The sequence below is a fragment of the Silene latifolia genome, chromosome 7 (genome assembly GCF_048544455.1).
Source record: "Silene latifolia isolate original U9 population chromosome 7, ASM4854445v1, whole genome shotgun sequence".
Lineage (NCBI taxonomy): Eukaryota > Viridiplantae > Streptophyta > Magnoliopsida > Caryophyllales > Caryophyllaceae > Silene > Silene latifolia.
The window spans coordinates 121,597,592-121,619,799 of record NC_133532.1 but is presented as its reverse complement, the minus strand read 5'-3'; the positions used below and the strand labels follow the sequence as shown (position 1 = coordinate 121,619,799).

General features: G+C 36.9%; 3 protein-coding genes and 1 long non-coding RNA gene across 4 annotated transcripts; 1 reads left to right on the top strand and 3 right to left on the bottom strand.

Annotated features, from left to right (window-relative positions):
* The first annotated feature begins 4,247 nt into the window (after positions 1–4,247).
* On the top strand, positions 4,248–4,892 carry LOC141590660 (F-box/kelch-repeat protein At3g23880-like). Its single transcript, XM_074411231.1, has one exon. It carries the CDS (start codon positions 4,248–4,250, stop codon positions 4,890–4,892), a length of 645 nt encoding a protein of 214 aa, XP_074267332.1.
* Positions 4,893–9,794: 4,902 nt separating this feature from the next.
* LOC141590659 (F-box protein CPR1-like) lies at positions 9,795–10,415 on the bottom strand. Its single transcript, XM_074411230.1, has one exon. It carries the CDS (start codon positions 10,413–10,415, stop codon positions 9,795–9,797), a length of 621 nt encoding a protein of 206 aa, XP_074267331.1.
* Positions 10,416–14,133: 3,718 nt separating this feature from the next.
* On the bottom strand, positions 14,134–15,720 carry LOC141591335 (uncharacterized). Its single transcript, XR_012520812.1, has 3 exons — positions 15,198–15,720; positions 14,604–14,672; positions 14,134–14,445 (listed from the first exon to the last, which is right to left on the bottom strand). It is a non-coding gene; the product is annotated as an uncharacterized LOC141591335 (long non-coding RNA).
* A 2,863-nt stretch (positions 15,721–18,583) lies between these two features.
* Positions 18,584–20,537, bottom strand: LOC141591334 (protein ACCELERATED CELL DEATH 6-like). The gene is made up of 2 exons (XM_074411652.1): positions 19,959–20,537; positions 18,584–19,479 (listed from the first exon to the last, which is right to left on the bottom strand). The coding sequence occupies exons 1-2, from the start codon at positions 20,532–20,534 to the stop codon at positions 18,850–18,852; spliced, it is 1,206 nt and encodes a 401-aa protein (XP_074267753.1). The 5' UTR covers positions 20,535–20,537; the 3' UTR covers positions 18,584–18,849.
* Between the last annotated feature and the right edge of the window lie 1,671 nt (positions 20,538–22,208).

Below are 22,208 nucleotides of genomic sequence, written 5' to 3'. Positions count from 1 at the left end.
TGTTTTTTTTTCTCTTTCTCTCTTTCTCGTTTTATTTGGTTTTAGTTTGTCTGTTTGTGTGTTATTTGTTTTTTTTTTCTCTTTCTTGTTTTATTTGGTTTTAGTTTGTGTGTTTGTGTGTATTTGTGTGTTATTTGTTTCTCTCTTTCTCGTTTTCCTTTTTTTTTTTTATATTTTTTTTTGTTTTTTTTCTTATTTGTGTTTAAAGATAATTACCACATTTTATTCTTAGATCTAAAAAAATATATAATAGATTATTGAAAAATAATCATATTGTCATGTTTTTTATTATTAGATCTAATAAATATATTTATTTTCAGATTTACATTCGTATTCTATACATTTTTGTCAGATTTACACTCCTAATTCTTTAAATTTACACTTGTATTTCCTCACATTTACACTCATTTTTATTTAAATTTACACTTGTCTCTTCTCATATTTACACTCATATTTCTTTACATTTACACTTGTATTTCTTTACATTTACACTTATATTACTTTACATTTACACGCATTTCTCATATTTACACTCGTATTTCTTTACATTTACACTCGTATTTCTTTACATTTACACTCATATTTCTTTACATTTACACGCATTTTTCAGATTTACACCCTTATTTCTTTACATTTACACTCGCATTTCTTTACATTTACACTCATATTTTGTACATTTACACTCATATTTTTTACATTTACACTCGTATATCTTTACATTTACACTCGTTAAAATTATATAGATTTGCACTCATATTTTTTGTGGATATGAGTTGGTGGTGGAGGACGACGGTGGTGGTGTTTTTTGGTAGTCGGACTAAAGTTTTACTCGTAAAGGACTAATTAAAGGACCAAAGTTACACTCAAAGGACCAATTTACTCTTAAAATACTACATTTACACTCGTAAAACATCACATTTACACTTGTAAAATGTTCAAATTATGTAAATTCAAAATTTCAGTCACTAAAAATCAAATTTACACTCTTAAAATGTCACATTTACACTCGTAAAACATCACATTTACACTCGTAAAACATTACATTTACACTTGTAAAATGTTAAAATTATGTAAATTCAAAATTTCCGTCACAAAAAATCAAATTTACACTCTAAAAATGTTACATTTACACTCGTAAAACATCACATTTACACTTGTAAAATGTTAAAATTATAAAAATTCAAAATTTCCATCCCAAAAAATCAAATTTACACTCTAAAAATGTTACATTTACACTCGTAAAACTTCACATTTACACTTGTAAAGTGTTAAAATTATATAAATTCAAAATTCCCGTCACAAAAAAAAAAAAATTACACTCTTAAAATGTTACATTTACACTCGTAAAACCTCACATTTACACTTGTAAAATGTTAAAATTATATAAATTCAAAATTTCCGTCACAAAAAATCAAATTTACACTCTTAAAATGTTACATTTACACTCGTAAAACTTCACATTTACACTTGTAAAATGTTAAAATTATATAAATTCAAAATTTCCGTCACAAAAAATCAAATTTACACTCTTAAAATATTACATTTACACTCGTAAAACTTCACATTTACACTTGTAAAATGTTAAAATTATATAAATTCAAAATTTCCGTCACAAAAAATCAAATTTACACTCTAAAAATGTTACATTTACACTCGTAAAACTTCACATTTACACTTGTAAAATGTTAAAATTATATAAATTCAAAATTTCCGTCACAAAAAATCAAATTTACACTCTTAAAATGTTACATTTACACTCGTAAAACTTCACATTTACACTTGTAAACTGTTAAAATTATATAAATTCAAAATTTCCGTCACAAAAAATAAATTTTACACTCTTAAAATGTTACATTTACACTCGTAAAACATCACATTTACACTTGTAAACTGTTAAAATTATATAAATTCAAAATTTCCGTCACATTTACACTTGTAAAACTCATACAACATTACATTTACACTTCTGAAATCTAAAACTCAAAACTGATTAATTAGGGGCTAGAGAGAGAAAGAAAAATTAATTAGTGTATAGAAATTTGATTAGTGGTAATTTTTTTTGGTAATTTTCAATCTCAACCACCCATCTCAATCCAACCATCCACATTTTTTTCCTTTTCTTTTTAATGGTCTTTAATCAAATTAATCTCAACCATCCATTGAGGCCATCCAATGGCCCTTAGAGGGACTTATGGACTCACTTTGAGAGGAGGACTCATTAGATCTTACCTCTCTCTCTCTCTATATATATATATATTAAAAACTAAGTGTAAGATTGACGACATCAACGTGACTGAGTAATAGTTTTTTAGTTTTTTTTCAACTGTATTTTTTGTTTTGGTATTTGTTGATTTTTTTCATCATTTTACCTTTGAAAAAATAGCACTCTTTAATTTATCGACTTTGATATTTATGTTAACATGTCAATGCCCGTATTTTTAGTACACGATCTATCATGAATTATTCATGAGGTAATCTTACTATGTGATTTGATATTTTATAAAGTCTCAATTACTAGAAACACTAAAAACATCACACTAAAACAAAATATCCCGTGAAATTCACGGGCCATAAAACTAGTTTATTATTATAACCCTAAACCGAACTCACTACCAAAAATGGGTCCAAACAAAAAGAACAATATCAAAAAATGACTATGATGACGTGATTTACAAAAAAGATGCATATTATTTCGTTACAGATCCAATTAGTCTACGGGATTTTCGACACCAGAAGCGATATTGTATGGGAGGACATTTGAGTGGTGATTATAGTAAAGGAGTTGCAAGATTTTGTGTTCGGATGTAGCAATGACAATCCTTTGCATCAGGCCGGAATTCTAGGTACTAATACGTATGAAAATGAAATGAATAGAAGAAGTAACCAAGTGACCCCCTTGATTGTGCTCAGCTAAGCTTGTTCGATACAAATAGACCTACCAACACTTTGCATATATATGGAGTATATGACCCGAGCGACATGCCTAATTCGACCCCTCAAATATATTCAAATAGTAGAAATTCAATACTGCTCGAATCCAAATTGACCCGACTAAATTCAAACTTTGTATGTTCTAAAAAATTAATACTCCTGGTATATTTGGTTTATGCTAATAATGAAACTCAATCAACGATTTTTTTAGGATATTGTCAATCCTTTAGATTATTGGAAATATTTCTTAAACCGAGTATATTTGGTTTATGCTGACTTTCCTTATTATTAGACTTTCTAATTGTGATTGTTGTGAATATTGTACTCCTATTTCCTTAACTAAATTAGGAAACTTAGATGTCTTGTAATAGTATAAACCCCATCGTAATTATTCAAGCAATAACACTTTGTGTCTCTTTGTTTGCATCAAGATATTCAAGATGCTCCATAGCATCTTTCTCACCATCTTCTTCTACTTAATTACCACCTCATTGGCTTCCTCAACTCCAACTCGATTTCCTCCAAAAGGCAATGGCTTCACCGCGTCTTTAATCCCACCAATCTCACCTCGCTCCCCGTTGCCAAATCTTGGCTACTCTTTGACTCCAATGGCGTTTTCTGAGCTCAATAACTTCTTTCTAGTTGTAAAAAGAACCAATTATATGAACTAATATAAGTATACAAAAGTCAAAAGGATGTCTTATAATCATTAAAAAAACAGTCCGTCTTTAAACGGACACTGATTTCATATGTTATGTAAGCAGGTGGATGGTGTTGTAGTAACATATGTAACCACTTACGGAGGCCAGAAAACTTGTCATCACCAAATTACATTAAATAAGGAGGCGCGGAGGCGGTATCACAATTAAACTAATGTTGTATACTACTATGTAGCATGAATCCAACAATCGTCGTAGCTCATAGAATAATCCACGCAATAATAATCAAAAATGAAACTAAGCACCATAAATCCATCAAAAGAGTAGCAAAGAAGAAAACAAAAAAGAAAGGTATGTACCAAATTGAAATCGGTAAACGATTTTATTGAATTATGCAAGTTGTGCAGAAGCGCGAACAAGTTTAGCCTCCAAGGTTGATTCATACGGAGTGAATGGTTTGGAGGAAATTACAAAAATCCTATTTGTTCAGCAAATTACAAAAACCAGAAGATGAACATCGAATATTGCTCATTTTATTTGTTCATAATCAAGAATAAACATGTTATTTCATCCCTTAATTCAAAAAATAGTGTCCCTCTCCCAAATGAACAGCAGACACAAATTTCATTAACCTTTTGGTTCCTTACTGATAAAACTATGGCGACTTTGGATATGAACCTAATATTTGAAGAAATCCTGCCAAGATTACCCGCCAAATCCCTTGTCCGCTTCAAATCCGTCTCTAAATCATTTCAAGCTGTAATCTCTTCTCGTGAATTCGCCCAACTCTACCTCCACCACCAGTCGCTCTCCTCTGACGACCACGACGTCATCATCCTGCAAAATGACAGCTACATTAGTTTCTACAATTGCAACTCCCGTACATTCTACAACTCTTTCTTAAATTTCGTATGTTATGAAGGCTCGTTCTCGTTCTCCGCCGTAGGCTTCTTCAGGCGGATGTTTTGTGCATTTGTTGTTGACTTCGGTAATTACTTCGCCGTGCTTAACCCTTACAGCCATCTATCCCTTAACACGAAACCAGATCCTCGTCTCGGGTTTGCGTTTGACCATCTAAATCTCGATTACAAACTCGTGTTAGTCACCGATGAATATGATAGTTCAGGTGCTCATTTACGGATCACCAGGGTTTACAGCTTGAATACCAAAACCTGGAATGCATCAGATATCAGAGTTCCGGTGGATACGATGGAAGGAAGGCACGACACCCTAATAATCGCAGAGGCAGACACAAAAACCCTTGATTATTTACATCCCAACACACGACTCAAACAGGAATAGAACAAATTCCTTTCCATGTTTTTATATATGTAATGTTATGTACGTATTTGAAGCCATATTAAATTCCTCTACTCTTACTAATTGATCATATATTATATTGTTATTTGATATTGTTATAGGGACATCAACTTATAAAACTAACTCTATTAGATAGAATTTGCACAAATATTAGATAGAATTTACACAAATATTGGGGATAACTAACTATATACATAAATATTGGGATAATTATACATAATATTATTTTAAATAAAAATTAATTAGGTAATTTTATAAAGTTGGAGTCTCTAGAATTGCCTGAAAAAAGCCTCTTTTATATATATATATATTGATGATTAGGTGGTTTGGTTTTTAGGCGGAATATGATGCATATTATCGTTACGAAAAATAAATGGAAGAATGCAATACGTAAAATAAAAATCCTAGTGTGGCCTATCCTAATAAAAAGAACATGAAACAACTTTGGAATCCACCGTTGGACCCGAGAAGCTTGTCTTGATGTTCCATCTTGATCCATGCAGTGGGAGTGAGCATCCGGTCTCCATCTTTGGTCTTCTCAAAAATTACAATTTAAAATTTACAAAATATAAACCTATTTACATTCTAAATAAAAACTGTATGCAAAGATCAAAAAGAAAACAAGACAAAACAACAACCATAACCGTGTAAACTGGACACGGTTCCAAGACAAAAAAAAAACGCAAAAAAAAAAATTTCGCGAGACCAAATGGCTGCTGCCGCACGGTTTACCAAGCAAAAAAAATTATCGATTCAAATCCGTTTAATGAAAAACACATAGAAAATTTACGTGGCCTCGCTCTGATACCACTTGTGGGGTAATATCCGTATAATACCCTTAAATTATAGGACTATAACGTAAATTTAATATGCAATTTATAGTCATAAACGAAAAACAACAATGAAACGATAAAGATTAAGAATCAACCTCGGGTCCTTCGTAGTGCGGCGTAAAGAACAGAAATCAACAGAGATTTCCTCCTAATCGTTGCACCCAAGATCGTCTGAGAATATGCCCTTGTGCTAGAAATGTGTTCTCTAATTGCCTTGCAATATTGAGAGAACTTGATGTGAGTTTTCTTTAGATGTGAGATCTGAATTTTGTGAGGTAATTTTCTCAAAACCCTAATTATTTTTCACAAATGAATGATTAGGGCAAAAGGAGAGAAAGCTCTCCTTTTGTTGCTTGGTTCGGCCGTGAGCCTCAATAGGGGAGAGTGGGCTTTCCACTTTCTCTTATTTTTAACTCGTGGTCCGGTTCGTAAAATGCTAAATGTATATGACACGGTTTTATTATAAATTGTCATCGGTTATCGGCTATTAATATATCGTCTAGTAACAAGGATTAGCCGACATATTAATACATGTCCGACAAAGACAATATTGTATAATTAATTCAATATACATTAATTAAATATAACCGTTTATATTTAATTTACGAATTAACTGTTTAATTCGCCTTAGCCCATTTTATTTAATCCGTATTAAATAAAATATCTCAACATCGCATTTTGACTAATTACTAGTCAAATAACTCGGACTAACTGCTTAGTCAATTATTGGCATCAACATGACTGTATTTTCATACCGTCACATCTCTCAAACGTATCCTATAGGTGTGACTTTTAGGGACCGTTGATCACCGCCATCAGAATGACAATAACGTCAAACTTATCTAGCAAGCCAACCGTTATTGATAAACGTGGACCAACTGATTATAATACAAAAGTATACCCTTTGATCCTTTTAGAGATTTATAAGTCCTTGCACTAACTGTAAAGGACACCAGCCCCAACATTACGCGCGCTTCGTGGTATGGATGGTTCAAAGTCACCTGGCCCAGATGGTATTACACCCCGCTTTTATCAGGTTTTTTGGCCTCAGATTGGACACCTCGTGTCTGCGGCCATTTTACAGTTTCTTAATACTGGAATTATGTTGAAGGAATGGAATCACACACATATTGTACTTATTCCGAAAGTGGACCACCCGGAGATGGTTACTCAGTATCGCCTTATTAGTCTTTGCAATGTCATTTACCGCATTGCGTCCAAGTGTCTTGCAAACAAGCTTAAGTTGGTGATTCCATCACTTGTATCTGATTCTCAACAAGCTTTCGTACCTGGACGCCTGATGACAGATAGCTGCCTTATTGCACACGAAGTTATGCACTATATTAATAAGACAAAAAAGGGTACTAACTGTTTCGCTGTGCTTAAACTTGACATGAACAAGGCCTTTGATCGGGTTTCCTGGACTTTCCTCATGCTGATTATGAAGCACATGGGATTCCCAACTTTCTGGAGAAATATTATTTGGGAATGTGTGTCTACGGTCTCTTACAGGGTTCTTATTAATGGAGAATCTTCTGAAGCTTTCCAATCGTCTTGTGGTCTTCGGCAAGGGGATCCGCTGTCTCCCTATCTTTTTATTATGTGTATGGAGGTTCTGTCGCGGCAGCTAATCAAAGCTGAAAAAACGGGCTCCTTAACCGGCCTCAAGATTTCGCGATATGCCCCAACTCTTTCACACATGTTTTATGCGGATGATGCACTTCTTTGTTGCAAAGCTACTCCTTCGTCCTTTGCGACTTTGCGGGTTCTGTTCAAGAAATTTGAGTCTGCTTCGGGACAAATGATAAACCTTAATAAATCCTTTATTAAATTCAGCCCGAATGCACCTGAGGATTACCGAGCGCATTTGACTTCTATTTTGAAGATGAATCATGTTCTCACCTTTGGTACTTATTTGGGAGTTCCTATTGATATCCCTCGTAAAAGGTCTGAGCTGTTTCATCCTTTTATTGATAAAATTACTACTCGCATTGTACCCTGGTCTGCTCTCCATCTCAGACAACCGTGTAAATTGATCATTATTTCGGCAATCTTGCTCGCTTCTCTGAATCATGTTTTCTCCTCGGTACCGTCCCTCTCGTATCGTCGTAAGATTGATGCCACGCTTGTGGCTTTACGGTGGCGAAATGATTGGAATAAACATTCTATTCACTGGCTTTCGCAAAATGTTCTGCAAGCACCAAAGGAATATGGTGGTCTAGGCATAAAAAACACTCATCTATTGAGTCAAGCCTTGCTTCTTAAGAATTTCTGGCATATTCATTCACATCCAACGGATTTATTGGCAAGATATTTAGTTCCGAAGTATGGCCGGGACTTGCCTATCCCTTTAGTTAAGTCTCGTGTTTCTCAACCGTCGTTTGTGTGGTCGGGCATTTGTCAAGCCGTTAATGCAACTAAGAACGGCATTTGTTGGAAGCTTGGCAGTGGAAAGTTAATTGATATTTGGTCAAGTCGTTGGGTTAACGGTAATATCCCGTCTGTTATCTACCCTACTCCGGATGCTCCACCATCTTTTTTCGATTTCATCTTTGGAATCGGGTGACTGGAATCCTACCATGGTCTTCCGATATTTTTCGCCTTCTTGTGCAAAAGAAATTATTGCTTGAACCTCCTGCTCCAAACATTGACGACTTTCTTTTTTCGGAAATATACGAAGATGGTGCTTATTCGTCAAGGTCGGGCTATTTCTTCCTTTGGTCACGATCTTCGCAGCCCGATGTATCCGACCTTTTGTCCATAAATTTCCTTGGAAGCATGTGTGGCGGAAAGGAGTTTCGCCGAAGTTCTCAATTATGTTATGGCGGATAGCTCATAATATTATGCCAACAAGTGATAATTTGATATAAAAAAATGTGCAAGTTGACCCGGACTGTCAACTATGTCGGACTTCGCCTGAATCAACGGACCATTTATTTCGATCTTGTTCTATTACACAACATGTATGGAAATCATCCGCCCTTGGGATAAATGCTTTAGCTAACCCCTCCATCTCCTTTACTGCTTGGATTGCAGACTTCATATCATATCTTCATCGTCAATCAATGGTACCTAATCAAAAGTGGCTTTGGCTTTACTTTTGTTGTGTTCTTCAAGCCATCTGGACTACTCGAAACTCAGTGATCTTTCGGAACCGTATTGTTGATCCCGCGTTCACTTGTCGCCTTATTGATGATCTGCTTCACTCACATATTCAATTATCCGAGGTTCGCTCTTCACTGTTGAACTCCCCTTCTGTGTTTTTTTCGCCTTACCTTGTTTCAGGCCAACCATTACTTTAAGAAGATGCGGTCATAATCTCTATCTCAATACGCCGAGTCTCAACAACGATTTGTTTCACCTGCTGTATCTCTAATTCTGTTTTGGGGTATTCCAAATCGAATGTCGTACGAGCAAGATCATCTTTTGACGCCTCTACTAGAGCTCTTCTATTGGCTATGCGGTATGCTCAGTCTGTGGGGCTTAGTTCTGTTTGTTTTCAGGTTACTTGTTGTAAACTATCTTCAGTTCTGGCAAGATCTTTGCCAGTACCAATTAGTGTGCGGAATTCCTTTCGAGAAATCCGTGCTTTGTTTGTACTTTATCCTCACTGGTCTGTAAGCCTGGCTACAAGCTAACTACATGTACACGTGTTTGTTTTCTTTAATATAATCAGTTTATTATTGTCAAAAAAAAAAAAAAAAAAAAAAATTGAAATTCTGGTAAGAAATTGGCCAGAAAATTACAAAAAATTTAATTTCACCTTTCGTAAAAGGTAAAAGGTCAATTACTCCAAAGTAGAGGGGTCTGATCTTGATGAGTTCTAAATTGCACTTGAAGTCCTCAAATTTCAAATTTGCAAATCAGTCCCTGCCATGCCATTGGCTGGTGCAAAATAAGACAACTATTATTAATGACCATATTAGGAAACAAATAATTTTGTAAACAAAACAACACTTTGACACAAGCAAACAAATAACTCAAATCAAATGGTAATGAGGAGCTGGTAGCAGCACCAACTATGAATAGTAGACGCGGCATGGAGCACTGTTCACTGAATAGTAGACACCACCTTGTTATTCACAACCGAAACAAGGCTCTCCACATAGGTATAAGCCAGATAAGGTGAATCCTCAACCCGCAACCCTTGAACCGGAACTCTCTCAATCCTTTTACTCACCAAATCATACCAACCATACCAAATACCATCTACCTCAACCAACACACTCTTCATATCTTTCGAGTAAGTAACAAGCCTAACATACCTATTACAATGCTTACGAATTTCATTCTTTCGAATCCTAAACACTTTAATCCACGACTCTTTCTTCCCACACACGTTCAATTCCCAAACATCCGAGTACAGAAACGGGCCGCACTTGGCCTTAACCGGGTCAACCACATCCTTTTGGTAATTCACAAGCAAGCACAAGCACCCGCGTAAATTTCTCCAACTCATTGACATGTTACCGAAGTTATAACTATCCAACTCGGGATAATCCACAAGCGAAAACGTACTAGTCCTAAGATCAAAACATTTTAACACCGGCTTACGATCCTTCGAAATCGCGACAAAATACAGTATCTCATCAACAGCAACAGCATTGATCTGCTGAAGAGTATATGAAACGGACGTCTCAGAATTAACTGATTCCCACAAGTCATTCCGCATACTATAAACAGACGTCTCCCTACACAAACCCGAACTTTCGCACTCAACCAACCTAACAACCTTGTAATCATCCGTAATACTGTCATACCCAAACCCGAAGACCTCGGCAATCCCAAAATCACGAGCCGGCTTATGTGACGGAGCAGGAGGGACTAAACGTTGCGTTTTTTTGACGGGTTGAATAAACACACGGTTTTCTTAGAGGAGTCAACAATGAGGAATAGACCATGGACGCCTTCGACTATTTTGACAGGGGGACGGTGAGGGATGTTATTTAGAGGATGGTTTACGATATCGAAGCGGAGTTTGACAGCGGATATGGCGGAGGAGAGGATGGAGTTCTTAGAGATGAAGAGGATATTGTTGTTGGTGTTAGAGATTAGGGTTTGATGAAGATGTTGTTTGATGAACTTTGAAGAAGTGATTATGGAATTCCATGTTTTTGAAACACATTTGAAACGATGAAGGGATTTTACAGGAAGTTTTGTGAGGATCTCTGTGATGAGTTCTAATGGTAGATATGGTGTCGCCATTTTTGGGGTTTTGATCTTCAGACTGTTATTTCAATTTCACCATAGGTTTAGGTTAGATCTCTTAAATGGGTCAATCGAGTCGAGTTGGGGACGGATCAATTTAATTTCAGGGGTTTGTAAGAACTCGGGCCGGATCAAGTCATGCCTACTAAAGATCGTCGACACATTACTAATTACCGTCGACAATTATTAATAAACTTCCTAAACTACCCCTTCCTCACACTCCCCCTTATATTTTTCATTTTCTCCAAAAATCACCATTTCACAACGATATTATCGTTATACACCTGCGCACGCATTTCGATAAATTAGTTAATAATAATTAATTCTTTTATAAAAAAACAAAACGAGTCGGAAAGAATAAAAAAAATAATAATAATACAACATATGAAAACTAAAAAAGATGGAAAAAAAAATATATACAAAATGGGCTGGACGAAGAACTTTTTCGTCCAAACCCAGACCCAAACAAAAAGTTCCTTCGTCCAGTATGGGTCTTGGACGAAGAACTTTTTCATCCAGATCCAGGCCCAGACGAAAAAGTTCTTCGTCCAAGACCCATACTGGACGAAGGAACTTTTTGTCCGGGTCTGGGTTTGGACGAAAAAGTTCTTCGTCCAGCCCATTTTGTATAATTTTTTTTTTCGAATTCATTTTTGACTAATTCCGTCAACAAATATATCCTAATTCCGTCTCAAATCAAGGCATCTATCCTAATTCGGGAATCGATCGCTAATAAAACATAAATTTGAAACAAAATTAAATCGTAAACTCGCCCTTTACTAGCTTCATTGTTGAAATCGTTATTAAAATCGTTCTCGTTCATGTTGTTAATTACAAAACCCGCTCTTTTTTTTTTGAGAAACCGTCTTTTTTTTGGAGAGATTTTAGTGAGACGGAAATTGAATTGTGTTAATTGCAAAACCCACTGTTTTTTTTAGAGAGATTTTAGTGAGACGGAAATTGAGACGGAAATTTAGTTGTGTTATGGAGGGCAAACATGGAAATTTACATTAAATGTCGACGATAATTAGTAAAAGTGTAGACGATCTTTAGTAGCTCTTCGGGTCATTTTCAGTGTATTATTACAAATTTATTTGGAGACAAGGGTCCATATGCAATAATAAACACTTTGGTGAGATATTCAAGTTGGGTGATTCGAGTCGGGTCAGGTTTGCCAAGTTTACACGGTGATAAGAACTGTTTGATGCCAAAAAAAATGCATGGGTTGTGATTTGACTCTCCTTTCAATGAGGTTTTAACATCTAATCGTGGCCCCAATTGTTGCCTTAGGGGTTTGGGATTAGTCGGTAAGTTATATGAGATGTGGGTGCTCATCATATCAACGCTAAAATCGTGATCTTATAAAATCTAAATTTGTCTGCCATAAATTTTTTCAAAGAATGTAGAAATTGGAACTTTCGAGAGACTTTCAATGAATGCTACTATGCCTGATCTAAAACAGTACAAATTAGTTCATATGAGCGATTAAGCTTGGCCAAATTTCAATACACTGGTGCAATAATTAGTACGTACTGAGAAGCAAGACCGGTGAAAATAAGCTTTCGAGTGGCTTAGCTTGTGTGGAAAGAGAAGAACCGGCCCGGGAAAATCCAACTATAAACCCCCCTTTGACTAAGAAAACATACAATCCGGAGTCGGACAATGCCTAAACCACGGCACAAAATGACGCATGTCATTAGCCGTGCCAGCACCGCTATTCCATTTCACCAGCATGACACGAAACACATTTTTTTTCTTCCGATATTTGATTATTATTTTCAATAACAAGGTTCGACAGTGATATGTAAAAATATTTGGCAGACATTCGATACGTGTAGTACAAAGATATAACCATGTTAAAATATTTTCATAAAATATTAGCAATATCTTACATAATCACAGAAGTTCGGGCCGCTCACAAGCTTTTCGAGTCGGATGAGTATTCGGGCCGCTCACAAGCCGAGCTTTAACCGAACTTCGACCGAGATAAGCTCGTGTTGCTCGGGAGTTACGTTGTCTCGTCTCAATATCACTCCTCCATACAATTTGAATCATAATAAATTGGCAATTTTTATAAAATTGGTTTTTGCTTATAACCAAGGATGCGAAATTGAAATTCCAGTGAGAAATTGGCCAGAAAATTACTTAAGGATTTCATTTCACCTTTCGCGAAAGGTAAGGGAGTCAATTACTACAATTTACCTTATCAAGAAAAAGTGAAGGGGTTAGGTTTCACAATTTAGTAGAGGGATCTAGTCTGGATGAGTTCTAAATTGCACATGAACCTCTCAAATTTTAAATTTGCAAATCAGTCCCTGCCATTGACTAGTGCAAAAATAAGACAACTTATTAAGTCTTGGAGCTGCTTATCTTGTGTGGACGAGAGAACAAACGGAGTCAATGACAATTCAACTCAAATCTCCTGTATTTACTATCCTATTCCTTAATATTAGGAAACAAATAATTTTGTAAACAAAACAACACTTTGATACAAGCAAACAAATAACTCAATCAAATGGTAATGAGGAGCTGGTAGCAGCAGTAACTATGAATAGTAGACGCGGAATGGAGCTTGACGTATACCTCGCTACAAAAAAATGGCAAAGTCGAGAAACTACGATGGCTCAACTGGAAACACCGGAAAACTCCAACCGGAAATAACAAAGAGGAAATAATTTTACGACGATAAAATCGTCATTCCAAATTTACATACTACAAAAACACTGTACTTTCCAATGCTAATTTTCTAGCATGTTGAACTACTCTTCTTTTCAGCCGATCTCATATCATACGACCGTCGATTATACAAAGAGAAATAATTTAACGACGATAAAAGTCATATAATACTGCAGAAACAGAGACTTACATTCCTAACAAATGCCAATGCACCTTCTTGACCAGCCGTTTACATGTTCGTGAGAGCACCCTCGGCGAGGGATTATACACTGGTATAATTCCACAACACTTGAGTCAACACTCAACACCAATTTACCCTAGACTGTTGAAAAAATAAGTGAAAAAAATCCCAAGACTTTTACTATCCACAAATTAGGATCTACTAATGCCACATCATGTTGAGATCAATTGTGCATAAGCCGGTTAACCCTTCTGAAAACTTGTAATTAGGTCTGTCACAACAAATTAGGATCTACTAATGCCACATCATCTACTAATGCCATAATAAACAACCAGAACCCACAGAGATTCATGGTTTCAGATGTCAAATTCTCTACAAACAAGATCGTACTACGAGTACCATGCCATTAGGCAATGCAGCTAAATGAATTCCAAGTTACGGAATACTAATTACGTCTACAGAGTACTTATCTGAAAAACAAATCTCTATCGAGAAGTCTTCCAAAAAAAAAGCGACAAAATAAAATTGACACCTGGTGTAGCACACGATGTAGCCACCGTAGCCCAAGTGCAATCGCCCGCTAATTAGTGTATGCAGCACTGTTCTCCTGGAAAACAGAGTAATTACCTCATAAGTCCTGCAGATTACAAACGATCCGGGGCTAAAGTCAGTAAGTTCAAACTCACTCAAGTTGACAACAACACATGACTGTCTCAGCTAATCTGCAGTATGCAGAGGCCAGAGCTGTCGGTACAATACGAGGGACGTGGAGGAAAAGAGTCCATTGCTGATTACCTAGAATAGTTCTCAAGTTCCTTCAATTATCACAGCTTAAGCTTGAATCCTGAAGACAGAAAATCGTACCTGAGGAAATAAAGGACAAAATTTAGGAGATGAATGTGCAAAACCATGAACTTCCAAGATCATAGCAATGTCCAATAAACAGGAGAAATGCAAAGTATAAATTACAAAATGTATGGGTTAAACAAGATCTACATTCAGCAAACAATATATTTCTACTCCAAGTAATTAAGAAGTAATGTATTATCTCAGTGCCTCGATGCTCCTGCCTATGAACCCTGATGAAACATATTAAAATGCATCGACAATGTATAGTCTATGATATCGTATTCTAGCATATTCCATTCCAAAGTAAGAAGCCAACTATTTGATCTATAAGTATGACTAGAACCATAACAACATAAACACACAAAACTCCTCCAATTCATAGAAGCACAAAACTGCGAAAGGAACTGTCTACAAGACTCCTGCAATTCATAGAAACACAAAACTACGAAAGGAACTGTCTATAAGACTCCTGCAATTCATCCAAACCATTCATGACGAAACATGTTAAACATAATATAGTAGCAAATAATATAGTTTTACATGTCAGTGGTCTTCTTAGGCCAAGTTCCTTCCTTCTCCGACACCACCTTGTTATTCACAGCAGAAACAAGGCTCTCCACATAGGTAAAAGCCAGATAAGGCGAATCCTCAGCTCGCAACCCTTGAACCGGAACTCTCTCAATCCTTTTAATCACCAAATCATACCAAACAAACCAAATACCATCAACCTCAAGCAACACACTTTTCTCATCTTTCGAGTAAGTAACAAGCCTAAGATACATACAATCCTTATTAATCTCCTCCTTTCGAACCCTAAACAGCTTAACCCACTTACAGTCTTTCAATTCCCACATATCCGCGTATATAAACTGACGGTTGTCAAACGGGTTACCAATGAACTTATCCGGGTCAACCTTATGCTTATTGTAACTCACAAGCAAGCAAAAACAGCCGCGTAAATTTCTCAAACTTGTCGTCATCTTACCAAAATCATAACCATCCAAATCGGGATAATTCACAAGCGAAAACGTACTAGTCCTAAGATCAAAACATTTCAACACCGGGTCAATACGGGTGGAGGTCGAGCTCGAGTAGGGTTATTCAAGTGGTAACCACTTACATCTTGAAAATCAACATCCTTTAGTAATTTGTCGACGATGTTTAGGAGTATTTAATAAATAAAGAAGAATCAATGAACAGTTTTTTTTTTTGTGATAACGTAAAATAACTAGATTGATTCTCTGGGGTAAGAATGTAAGATCAACCTATTTCATCCTTTTGAATGAGTGAGGTAAGTTGAAGTCACTGACTTTCAAACCACTTTGAAACCACTTTGAAAGAGTTGGACATTCATATCCAATAGAAGCATAAAGTCAGCAACCTTGTTGGCTTCACGAAAGCAGTGTTTAATTATCACTTCATCGAAGAAATGAAGATCTAATTTCACATCCTTAATATTACTATAAAGAATTTGCCAAGTACTACGAAATAAGTTAATAACGCATAAATTATCACCTTACACAATTAACTTTGAGATTCCTTAGCTGCTAAAAGGCTTTAAGTGGAGTAGAGTATTTTTATGACCAAATAAATAATTTTTATTCAGATAAACCGGTTTAGTTATTATCGGCTTCGGTGTATTCAGTTCAAGTATCATTCGTGTATAGTGAATTAAGTTCAATTTTATTTTAATTCAGATTGATTTGGGTTTCGTATTCTAGGAAGGTTATTTAATATGTGTTCGATAATAACCGTCTCGAAAATAACCCGAACCCGAATTGACTCACTCAGACACAAATTTTGTTAAACCATATGATAACCCGGCCCTAACAGCCCGCCCCACCCCGCCCCAGTTGACCCTAGGACTAGGCCACTAGGACTCCTGAAGACGGTAATACAGGATGAGTTCAAAATTGAACTTGAACTCCACAAATTTCTAAATTTGCAAACCAGTCCCTGCCATTCACTTGTACAAAATAAGACAATTCAACGCAAGTCTCTTGGTAGTTAATATCCTGCCCCTAAAGATAAGGAAACATATAATTTGTGAACCAAACACAAACAACACTTTGACACAAGCAAACAATAATGGCTGATAACTTAATTCAACTCTCTTCCTCCTCTTCTCGAAACGATCCACAAACAAATGACAATGAACAGATGGTATCAGCAGCAAGTACTAATGGTAGACGTGGCATGGAGCGTGACGTATACCTGGCTGCAGAAGACGGGAATGTCGAGAAATTACGATGGCTTAATTGGAAACATCAGAAAACTCCAACTGGAAATAATGTCCTCCATGTTCATGTTGGGAAGCGACTTGCGAATGTCAATGGTAGTTTAACAGAGAACGTAAACTTGCGGTTCATCCGATATGTTTTGGATGAAACAGTAGACGATTCAGCGTTGTTGGAGGCAAATGACAAAGGAGACACCCCATTACACCTAGCTGTCCGGCTTGGTCATACTGATGCTGTTCAAGAGTTTCTAAAACGGGCTGAGGTGGTCGGGGTCTTGAATAAAGCTAACAACGACATGGACACGGTTTTACATGATGCAGCTAGGGTCGGTCATGCTATAATCATAAGGATGCTGATTGAACAAGCTTCTGAACTTGCGCTTGTTCTCGACCATATGCCTAATAAGTTTGGTGAGACTCCTCTTTTCCTTGCTGCTGAGAGAGGGTATACCAAGTCATTTGGCGCCATTGTTGGACTTACTGATCTTGCTGCCCTAGCACACAGAGGTCCTTGCGGTCAAACCGCTCTTCACTCTGCAGTCCTGTACGGGAACAAAGGTAACTTCGTAAAATAACCAAAATTTACTAAACTCAGTCTTTGTTGAATGCCGCTGTTAATATCTAACAGCTCTTAATTTGAATGCATCAGATATTGTTGACCAGATACTTGAAGTAGCCAATAGTGGTTCCCTAATCAGGATTCAGAACGACCGTGGTCAAACCCCACTTCACTGTTGCGCTGCTCAACTAAAATGCCCTTATCTGCTGTATATTTAATTTTAGACTCAATTCACGAAACTAAGCAAGACACTCCCGTGGGGAAGGCGAACAAACAATGGAGATGAACGAACACAGTATGGCGAAAGTGAAGAGACAATCAACAACAGACAAGAGAATGCAACCAGGGTAAAAGGAGAAGAAGAAGAAGGAGTGAGCCATCTCCGAAAATCAGGAGAAACTCGACTGGTTGTTGCAGCATTAATAGTAACTGTGTCATTCGCAGCTGGATTTACAGTGCCAGGTGGATTTGATCAAACTCCCGGAGATAATAATATAGGCATGGCAGTGCTGACTAAGAAGCCTGTGTTCGCTCAGTTTATGATATGGGACACAATAGCCTTTACGCTGTCAAGTCTTGCTGTAATGTGTTACTTCACAATTGCAGGAGAAAAGGATGCTGCAACTGTTCTAAGATTATCAATGACTGCAGAGTTTCTAAGCTCGATTTCATTGTTTGCGTTGATGCTGGCATTCCAGACAGGAGTATCTGCTGTTGTATCTTCATTTCTTAATAATGTCATCTCGATCATCCTCTTCGTGTCACTCGTCTGCTACTTGATTCTATTTAAGCAAGGTTTCCGGGATGAATGGAACAAACGGAGAACAGAATCCCAGAAGAGCGCTCCTGTATGACTAAAAATACTCATGTATATATATATGTATCATCATACTAGTATAAAGTATAAACCTGAATCTAGGGATTGAGTCTGTCAATGTTCTTGTTTATACACGTGATTATTTGTCCATGAAATCGCCTTATATAAGAATTTATGTAATTAAAATCGTGTCAATAATTGTTTACAAACGCGCTTAATGAATATGTTGCTGCTGTCCATTACATTGATTTAGACAATTAGCAAAAGAGTAGAAAAATTTAGTGTTCTTCTTCAGGTGTCACAACTCACAGTATTTGAAGCTTGCAATTACTCAATCAAATGTATATTTGTTTTCTTAATAAAAATATTACAACACTCCAAAATCAAAACAAACATTACAAGATAATAGCTGAGCTTTTACTCGAACAAAGTAGTTGTCTTTCATTCAAATGCAAAATTATTTCGCAAGAAACAGAACTTATTACATGAAAAAGGCTATGAGCTCATTTTGTTAGGAATGTCCGATATTAAGAACCCATTGAAATCTTCTCTTTAAAGAATTCCGATGTTAAGAAATTTAGAATCTCTGACTACAAGCCCATAACGCCCTCCACGATCCGACACATAGACCCAGATAGAGTATGAAGTAATACAAAGAGATGACTATGACGGTCGAAGTAAGTCCACTGGATCGAGAAACCATTGTATATACTCCTGTCACAAATGTTAGCATCAAAGCACCGAGCGAAATTGTAGTAAATGCATAAGCCACCATAGAAAGTGTTTCAACACCTTTCAGATTGCTTTTACTTTTACTTCTACTTGCCATTGAAAAATAACAGATCACTGCAATGCTGGACATAGTAAAGGCTATAGTATCCGAAACCAGAAACACCATGAAAGAAGTCTTTTTTGCAAGCAGAGCCAATCCTATATTTTCCCCAGGAGATTGATCAAACCCACCAGGCAGTGTAAAAGCCGCAGCGAATGACACTGTTGCAATGAGGGCAGCTACTACTAGATGAGTCTCTTCCATTTTTTTGTATCGACTTATTCGGTCTTCTATTTCCGAACTGCCTTTGTTTTGTAATACTACATTATTGTTCATTGTGTTTGTTGTTTCAGCAACCTCAGTTTTACTGACGTCCGGGATTATGCGCTTGCCCTCTGGGATTAATGATGTTCTCCTGTTTCGCGTGGATGCATCCTACCAAATACCAATGTAACAGATTAATGCACAAAGTTTTTCTTATCAATAGTTCATGGGAAGTTGTAATTCATGTGAATAGGCCAGGTGTCGGGAAAGTGACAAATAAGTCTCAAACGTATGCCAATATGTGCAATTTAACCCCATCTCTTTCTTTTGGTGCAAATCCACCCCATAAGTTATAACTGATGTGCAATTAAGCCCAACACAAGATTTCCGGGTCAATTTCTCACTGGAGAAAAATGACATGGCACCGGAAATATGAGGCTCCAAAAGAAAAATCTGGGCAGGTCTAATGATATGAGAGTCATTATTCCTGCAATATTAGAGTCATCCGCTATTCCTAGTGTGCGGAATAGAGGCTTTCCTCTCTTAAACAAGTGGTCAAGGTGTTTGATACCGGACTCTTATGAATTTAACAAATTGATATTCTAAAATAATAATATATATGTCTCAGGTTATAACTCTGATAGACTTACAAGAGGTAGAAGACCGTCTTTAGCAGCAATGATATCGCCTGCGGTTAAATTCTTGTTGTTGAATGCCCTCACATCCAGATTTCTTTGCCGTGTCAACAAGAATTTTACCCCCGTGATGGAAAGATAGGGTGCAGTGGCAACAAGAAGATGCAAAGGGGTATTCCCTTCATCGTCTTTCTCGTTGATGAGCTTGTCACACTTAGGCGCCTTTCTTAGAAATAGTCTAAATTTATCGATGCATCCTAAATTTGCTGCAAGATGCACCATATTCTGTCCTTTGTTGTCCACTATCTCGATACAGTCTGGGTACGAACGTATCAATATCTTTGCTCCATTAAAGTTTGAGTTTAGAGTCGCAATGCGAAGGGGTGTTCGGCCCTCATTGTCTTGGATGTATGCCGCTGAATTGTACTTATCATCTTGATCTAGAAGAGCTCTTAGAATCATACGTTGTTCCTTGACATTCTGAGCCGCGCAACAGTGGAGTGGGGTTTGCCCCTGATCGTTCTTAACTCTTATTAGCAAACTACTCGTATCAATTTCCAGAATCCGATCCACAATATCTGTTGCAATCATTAAATTAAATTAAAGTGGTGTTAGAAATGTTAATTGAACGGTGTTATAACAGAAGCAAGAAAGACAAACAAAGAACAATAAAGAAAGCAACGCACAGATTTACGTGGTTCATTAACCATGTGTTAGCTACGTCCACATGGCAGAAGGGAGAGAGTTTTATTAATATGTGAGGAGTTTTCAGATTACAGAATCAAAGCACAAACTCAACAAACGGCAAAAAAACTGATGAAACAAATAGAGAATTACTAACCTTGGTTACCCCACAGGACAGCGAGGTGAAGGGCGGTTTGGCCACAAGGACCTTTATGCTCGAGGGTAGCGAGACTTGTATGTCCGACAATGGCAATAAACGATTTGAAGCATCCTCTCTCAGCAGCAAGAAAAAGAGGAGTTTCACCCAAATTATTTGGCATAAGATGTAGGGAATTCTCTTCACCAGCTTCGACCAGCAACATGATGATATCAGCATGACCTGCCCGAGTAGCATCATGTAAGGCCGTATCCTTGGCATTGTTGGCTTTATCTAACAGCCCTGCATTAACCAACTCGGGCCGTGTAAGTAACATTTTCACAGCATCTGTGTGCCCAAATCTAGCAGCAAAGTGCAAGGGGGTGTCCCCCTTATCATTACTCTGCAACACCGCAGAATTCTGTGATGTTTCATCAATAACATGTCGGATGAAGGACATGTTCAGGTGATGAGGCAGAGTCAGAACACCTCTACGAATCATCAGCGGCATGCCTATGTGGACGTGGAGGACGTTGTTCCCCGTTGCAGTTTTCTCCTGTTTCCAGTTATCAAACACCCACAGTTGGTCCACAGATCCGCTTTCTGCAGCCTCGTACACTTCAGGCTGCATCTTAATTCTTGCATTCGTTGGAGGTTTCATGATAGACGCTTCAGCCGGGGATGTGGATGAAGGCGGGCTATGGACAATCATTGAAGAATTATTCATTATGCCTTCTTTTAATTTTTGTTGTTGTTGTTGTTGTGTGTGTGTGTATTTCCTTGATACAACAAAGTCAGCAATGCTTGAGTTAGATCTGCAAGTTATAACTATATCTTAAAATGGTTGTTGCAAACTAATTGTCAACGTTACAAGTTGCTGGAATTCACGACAGGAATTTAAAAAATAAAACAATGGCGACTAGGAATTTTAAAAAAGGAAAATGACCCAAGTTTTTGTGTAATAAACAACAATGGCGAAAGGCAAGAGACAACCGCGTAAGGGTTAAAAATGGGGAAAAAAAACTAAACTTTCTCAATTGATCAGCCTAGGGGTGTAAATTATTTAAGCCTTCGGAATGAGCTCGGTCTACGGCTGATAATGAGACGAGACAGCTCGCGAGCAACTCGAGCTTGACTCGGCTCAATAACTTAAAGAGTGAAGCCAACCAAGCGTTGACTCGGCTAGAAAAGCTCGTGAGCGGCTCGAATTTGTGTTATAAGTAAATATCTTGCTCTTAATTTTTAAAAATATTTACCATTATTATATCTTTGTATAACTATATCAAATGTTTTCATTGATTTGCTCAATATTTTTATATATAATCTCTGAACCCTCTTATTGAACCTAGCGAAAGAAAAAAAAAAAAGATAATAGCTTAACAATTATATATAGACTCGGCTTGAGCTCGAGTTAAAGCTCGCGAGCGTGGTAATGAGCTCAATTT